This window comes from Belonocnema kinseyi, chromosome 8, assembly GCF_010883055.1.
Source record: "Belonocnema kinseyi isolate 2016_QV_RU_SX_M_011 chromosome 8, B_treatae_v1, whole genome shotgun sequence".
NCBI classification, from domain to species: Eukaryota; Metazoa; Arthropoda; class Insecta; order Hymenoptera; family Cynipidae; genus Belonocnema; species Belonocnema kinseyi.
In genome coordinates this window covers 17792919-17800390 of record NC_046664.1, presented here as the reverse complement: position 1 = coordinate 17800390, position 7472 = coordinate 17792919, and the positions used below count along the sequence as shown (strand labels likewise).

Below are 7472 nucleotides of genomic sequence, written 5' to 3'. Positions count from 1 at the left end.
CCCCCCCCCCCCCCATCAATATAATGTAAATGGCATTATATACCTAGAAGTAGACTATGGAAAGAATGGTTGGAATTCCATGACAGAAAAGTGTGGCGACAAATATGGTTTATAAAATAGTGTCATTGGGGTGAAAGAGGCATGAAATAAAAGACCATGGATACTAATGGGCCCGAGTGGGGAGCCTCACACGATGAGCCTTTCTTGAAATAAGTCATTAAGTCATTTCTGAACACAAAATCAGACCAATCTTTTTTTAAATTAATTATTATCACAATTTTCTTCACACTGAAAAAATGTTTTTCTTTGAAATCAACAAACTGCTCTAGTTAAACTAAATCTAGTTAAAATAACAAGGATTCCTTACTAATAAAATTATGGTCATACAGTTGATAAAATTATACCAGCCTAGGCAAAATAGTTAATACCTTGTATACAGGTACAAGGAATTTTTTTTAGTAAAGTAGTAATTTCATATGCCTGCAGAAGTTGGAGAAAGATGCCCTCTTCCTGGTGTATGAATAGAGAAAAATAAGGCAAACCAGGAAAAGAGTTAACACAAGCAACTTATGGCCCTCTGAACATTCATGCATTCTTTCGAACATGGATGGTTCTTAATTTATTATTTTGCACTAAACGGCAAAACTTATGATTTGGAAAGATGACTTGACACGTATAGTGACGGGTCTACGCATAAATGAAAAATCAGGAATAAAAAAACATCATTAATCTCATCAAGGTTATGCTTTTTATTTACTTTCTTTCACAATTGAATGCTTAGCTTGATAAAAATCAGCATAAATTGTTTACAATTTATTCATTACTCAAAGCGACTTGTCCTTTTATATCCTTTTAAAAAATTAAAAAATAATTGGTGCAAATATATTACTATCGACAAGATATAACAACGTAGATTATTAACCCTGTTCATTTAATAGGCAATATATGAAGTGGGTGCTCTAAAATTATCAAAATACTATTTTCTTGGATACACATTCTGTCATTTTATATATCAATTTAATTTTCTAACTCCGGCAGCTTTACGGCGAGATCGTGTTGAAATTTGAACAGATTTTCTCTGATGAACTGTCAAATAAATTTTTTCGAAAAATATTATCAGGATAGATAAAACCACGCTTCCAGAAAACATCGCCAAAAGTGATGCTACATCCAAAATGGTTCCAGGCTGAAATTTTTGTTCCGTTGGTTCATTTATTGTGGAAATTTGTCCGTCGGTGCTATCTAGAAGTCTTGACTCAATTCGATTCAATAAACCATTTGATCTGAGTCTCATGATGCTAAAAATGTGATTATAGTATCTCAATAATGCAGTCCTAACTGTACATTTTGTATCAATATATATATATTTATAATTAAAAGTTTGTCACAAGGACAACCGCAGGATTTCGCCGGGAGCGGGTGCTAATCTGCAAAACTGCACGCGCTCCCAGCGAAATCGCAGTAAAATTTCAGCCACAACCACGTCTCGCGACCATGAGATAGGTGGTTACAGTCCGTCTTCTGTATTTTCCGCAAGTGTTTTAGCATATTTTTGAGACGCAGGGATGCTTTTCAGGCTATTAACCAGTGAAAGCTTGGCACCTCCAAGAGCGCCAATAATGAGGATGATTAGTTAAACAGAATTCGCTTTTCGAAGTCAAAAAGACCCATGCCAGGCCTCGAGTGTGCAACAGAAATGATTGTCGAGAATATAAAGTTCCAGTATATGCGGCACTTCTCATTCTCGACAATTGATTCGATTTCCCTAGAGGCATTTAGAGGAGCGACATTAAGGTGAATGCCGTAGAAGTGACAGAGATGGTAATAAAGCACTCTTAGTGCCGCATTGTGCCTTTGCATGTAGGTCGTTTCCGTATGAGTTGAACAATTAGATAGTATGTGAGCTAAATGCTGGGGGTGTACATGCCACGCCCTGCAGCTATCATCGGGAATGTGTTGGCTCAAAATGTGGCGACGGTTTGTTAAGGTGGAAAGGACACCGTATTAGCATGCCAAAATGAAACCCTCTGTATCAAACTTCAATCCGGGTGATTTAGGAAAAGCAAAAGTTAGTTCGCACGATATTGTCTGATCCTCCACATTTCTGTGGAAGATAACGTGCATTATCTTATCGAGAAGCTGTTCGCGAAAGTATTTCTCTTATACTATCTTAATCCGGGCTTTCAGGAATAAGTACTTGAGATAGATAAGATTTGATTCATTTTGCTCACCCCTAATACTGAAGTTTAGTCCGAGAGTTTCAGCAGCCTCCTCTGCTGCTTTGTACAGAAACACTCCTTTGTGTACTTCTTCGTGCTTCCTGACCTTTTTAAGAAGAGGATTTCTTCCATTTGCAACTTTATGCGCTGTATCCAGAATAATCCTGTTGTAAAGACATTCAAGACACAATATTCCGCGACTACCTTAGACTACCGGGACGACAAGCATGTTCGTTGCAAATACTTTGTTTTTCGCCGATAGTTCGGAAGACCAAATCTGCTGGATCAGACGTTTGTATCTACTTCGGAGAGTATCCTTTATAGATGTCAAATCCTAAACTCGGCTCTGTGGCACGCCCAGGTATATATAAGTCTCTCCAGCGCAAAGGTGTCGTATAGCGGTTCTATCAACGAGCTCAGGGTCTTCTGGGTTGCCATTAAGTTTTCCTCGCTTCAAATATACCTTGGTGCATTTGTCTAACTCAAAATCCATTCTAATTTCCTTAGTATATCGTTCGACAATCCCTAGAGCTTGATGTAGTTGCTCTTTGTTTTTGGCATAGATCTTAAGATCGGCATGCGACATAATTTGTTTCTTTTATAAAAAAATTTTATAAACAAATGCAAAGTTTGTCCATTTATAGACAGAAATTATTCGTTTTTGTTAATGATCGTCCTTAAAATATAGAAGTGGTAATGTTTCAGGATAAAAAATTGTCATTCGATATTATTTGTTTATTTTATAAACAAATTCTATGAACGAATGCATATGTTGAGCATTTATGGTCAGAAAGCCATTTTTTTCTCTCTTGTCGCCTTCAAATTGTATTATTGGAGATTTTTAGTAATACAGGCCTATAAATCGGTAATACTTGTTTTTTTTATAAACAAATTTGATTAAAAAATACATAGTTTGGCCATTTATTAAAAGAAAGTATCGTTTTTTCTTCCTGATCATCTTTAAAATATATAAGTGGTGATGTTTAGTGATAAAGACTTGTCATTCGATATTATTTGTCAATTTCATAAGCAAATATGCTAAATAAATATGAGTTGTAAGTATAGTGATGTTTTACGTAAATTTTGGTGAGGGTGGCTAAAATGTATTTCGTTTTAAAACCACTTTTCAATTTTTTAAGTAATTCAAAATTGACCGCCAATATTTTTTAGTTCAGACTCTGCTACTAGATGGATGCCGCTAGATACATTCTCATAAGAAAGGTCATTTTTTTATATTATATGTTTAACAGGCTTGCAAGAGTGAATTGATTTTTTGTGATCTATCTTGAAAATATTTTGGCTTCGTCTTCGTTTCTTGTCGAAAATGACATTAAAGACACGAAAAAGTTGCTGAATTATTTGCAAGCGAAATACAGTCTTGATGATGATTGCTTGGAAATAGTTAACAGATACCTGAGCAGACACTTTCCTACTCATTTCTATCAGAAGTGGAATGAAGTTTGAGAAGGGTTTTAATTCAGATTTCTTTGTAGACTTTTTAGAGCTGAAGAGGAGTCCTGGAAGAAAATTAAGTACGGAAAGCTTTGATGAAATTTCGGCTGCAACAAAGAGACGCAGAATGATGACCATAGAGGAAACTTATTCGGCAATTGAGATTCAAGAAGCATTTCTCTGAATATTGAGAACTGCTGGAAGAACAAAAACTGATAAGGCAACTGTCTCTTCTAATCGATACCAGTGGTGATTCAAATCATGTTTTTCATAATTCAGGTGAGAAGTAGAATGTTTCCTAGCAGAAGAAGCTTTAGCTTTAATGAAAGATGCCAAGTTATCTAAGTATCAATACAATGTCATTCAATTTCAGGCTAAAACGCGAAATGCGGATATCTATCCTTCGCATTATGAAGTTGCTAATGTTCAGCAGTTTTTTGGAGCAATCCTCACCCTGGGTCTCCTAGATGGTGCATACCAATAGCACTTATATTCGCCAAGGAGACAAAGGAAATGACAAAAACAGGGATTCAAGAAATCAAACGCCAAATCAAAACATTGAGGCCAACGAAGATCACTACACTGAATGGCGTCCACATAGTCAGAACTGACATGAAATTGACTATGGTAGATGGTAAAGTCTGTCTAGCACTCTCTGATACACATTCATCGGCAAGCTGCTACATTTGCGGGGCTAAGCCAAGCGAAATGAACATACTTGATCGTGTGAAGCTGAATGAAGAGATTATCACCAACTTGGAATATGGCATTTCTCCTTTACATACACAGATGTAATCTTTTGAATGTATAATACATATAGGTTGTCGCTTAGATTTCAAAAATAGATGTGCAAGGACAGAGGAGGAAAAAAAGCAAAAGGACGCTGTTTATATTCGAATATGCAAGAAGTTTAAAGAAAGGACTAGGCTGATCATAGATCAGCCAAGGCATGGAACTGATAACTCGAATAGTGGTAACGCCGCCAGAAGACTTTTTGCTGATCCTGACCTAGCTGCTGAAATAACCGGAGTGAATAAAGAATTGATTGTTAGGTTTTCTCAAATTTTGAAAATGTTGACAAATAGTACCAAAAATGTTGTTGGAGGTATAAGCTTCTTGTATCATTTGATCTATTAATTGCCTCTTAAAGGCAGAAAAGGGGCAAGAATGAAGTTGAAATGGATCCTGAATTTCTCAAAATGATTGACAAGTACAACTTGAAAGCTAATTCTTCGAAATTGTCACAAAACATCACCACTTATATATTTTAAAGATGATCGGGATGAAAAAACGATACTTTCTTTCTAGAAATAGCCAGACTATGCATTTTTTAAATAAAATTTGTTTACAAAATAAGCAAAAATGATCGATTCATAAGCCTATATTACTAAAAATCTCCAATAATACAATTTGAAGGCGACAAGAAAGAACAAAATGGCTTTGTGATCATAAATGTCCAAAATATGCATTAGTTCATATAATTTGTTTATGAAATAAACAAAAAAAATCGAATGAAATTATTTTATCTTTAAACATCACTACTTCTATATTTTAAGGACGATCAGTAACAGAAACGAATAATGTCTGTCAATAAATGGAGAAACTTAGCATTTGTTTATAAAATTTGTTTATAAAATAAGCAAATAATGTCGCATGACATGTCTGCATCACTAATAATCACCACTAATACAAACTGAAGGCGATAAGAAAGAAAAAAGATTACTTTCTGCACATAAATAACCAAACTATGTATTTGTTTATATAATTTGTTTATAAAATAAGCAAATTATAGCAGAAAACAAATTTTCATGATCAAGTATCATTTTGTCGATAATATTTAGAAAATGCAACTTAAAAATATACTTTTCAAGCAAACAATTCATGATGTTGACATTATTGTTAATATAATTTGTTTACAACAATTATATTCGAAAACATACTAATTATTTATTTTGCCAAGATGCTTTGATATATATTTTCATAAAGAACAAAATTAATTAAATTATTTATTTATAGATATAAAATAATAAGTGGAAAATGACTTATTTTGACTCTTTGTTTGCTTACGTAATAAACAGAAAATAATAAAAATTCAAAAATCGAATCCATATATGCTCTTGCGCAACTATCGCTGATTATTTCTATTGAAGAAAATTGAAAATCGGTTAAGAATTGTAGGCTGTAGGTGATTTTGAATAGTAAATTCCTGATCCAGCCCACTGTCCGTCGTTCAACACGTCATCCACGAGAACTGATAGAACACTTAAACTGTGCCAACATCCAAAATAACTATCAATGGTGAGTCAACGACTCGGGTGCACCGTGTCACGCACCAGGTAGTTTAGCACATATTCTACTAGAACTTTTTCAAAATTTAAAATGCTCCAACAGCCAAAATAACTAAAAGTTGTGTGTCGACGATCCAGGTACGCAGGATCGAGCACCAGGTAGTACAATACGCAATCTGCGAGAACTTAAAAAAAAATTTAATTGTTTAAATAACAAAAGCAACTCCAAATGGTGAGTCGACGACCCTGCTGCACCAGATCACGCAACAGGTAGCTTAGCACGTATGCTACAACTGTTTCAAAATTTAAAATGTTTCAATAACCAAAATAACTAAAAATTGAGAGTCGAAGATCCGGGTGCATCAGGTCGAGAAACGGGTAGCTTAATACGCATTCTACGAGAACTTTTGAAAAATTTAAATTTTGTGAAAAACGAAAACAATTACAAATGGTTATGCAAACAGTTTGAATTTTAAACAATTTCTCGTAAAATACGTCTCATACTACCTGATGCTCGATCCGGTGTACCCGGATCGTCGACTCACAACTTTTAGTTCTTTTAACTGTTGGGACAATTTAAATTTTGATTCACAAAATTTACATTTTTAAAAAGTTTTCATAGAATACGTATTATATTATATGTGATCGATCTGGCGTACCCAGATCGCCGAAACACATTTTTTTAGTTATTTTCGCTGTTAGAACAATTTATATTTTGAAAATGGTCTCGTAGAATACGTGCTAAACTACCAGGTGCGTGATCCGCTGCACCAGGGTGGTATACTCACCGTTTTGAGTTGTTTTCGTTATTCACAGAAATTAAATATTAAAAAAGTTCTCGTAGAATATGTATTAAACTACCTGGCTCTCGATCCGTTGCACCGGGATCGCCGAGTCACCATTTGGAGTTATTTTCGTTATTCACAAAGTTTAACTTTTTAAAAAAGATCTCGTCGAATACGTATTATAGTACCTGGTGCTCGATCCCGTATACCCGGATAGTCGAATCACAATTTTTAGTTGTTTTAGCTGTCGGAACAATTGAAATTTAGAAAGAGTTCTTTTAGAATATGTGTTAAATTACCTGATACTTGACTCGGTGCACCCGGGTTGTCAACTCGCCATTTGGAGTTGTTTTCGTTATTTACAAAATTAAACTTTTCAGAAAGTTCTTGTACAATACGTCTTACGAGGGTGGATTGATAAGTTTCCGGCCTGACCAAGAGATGGCGCCACTAGGCCTACCTTGAGGTGGCGTTCTATAGTACCATCCTTAGATAGCTTGTAGCTATAGTTTCAGCCCGATCGCCATGTTAGTTTAGGTTTCAGAGCACACTGAACAAGACGCCTCTGTGTTTTTCTTAAAAGGAAATCAAAGAAGAGATGGACTCAACACTGGGGACATCCTCCTCATCATATTCAACCATTAAGCAGTGGGTTTCCGAGTTTAAAAAGGATCGTGTGAGCACCTCTGATGAGCCTCGCTCAGGACGCCCTGTTGAGGTCACAACTC

General features: G+C 35.2%; 1 protein-coding gene across 1 annotated transcript in view; it reads right to left on the bottom strand.

The window, feature by feature from the left end:
• Window positions 1–4602: 4602 nt before the first annotated feature.
• The window catches only part of LOC117178398 (probable glutamate receptor), a 12981-nt gene continuing 10111 nt past the window's right edge, over window positions 4603–7472 (bottom strand). Inside the window, exon 5 of the mRNA XM_033369826.1 lies at window positions 4603–4686. Coding sequence (XP_033225717.1) covers window positions 4603–4686 — 84 coding nt within the window. The remainder of the gene's footprint in view (window positions 4687–7472) is intronic.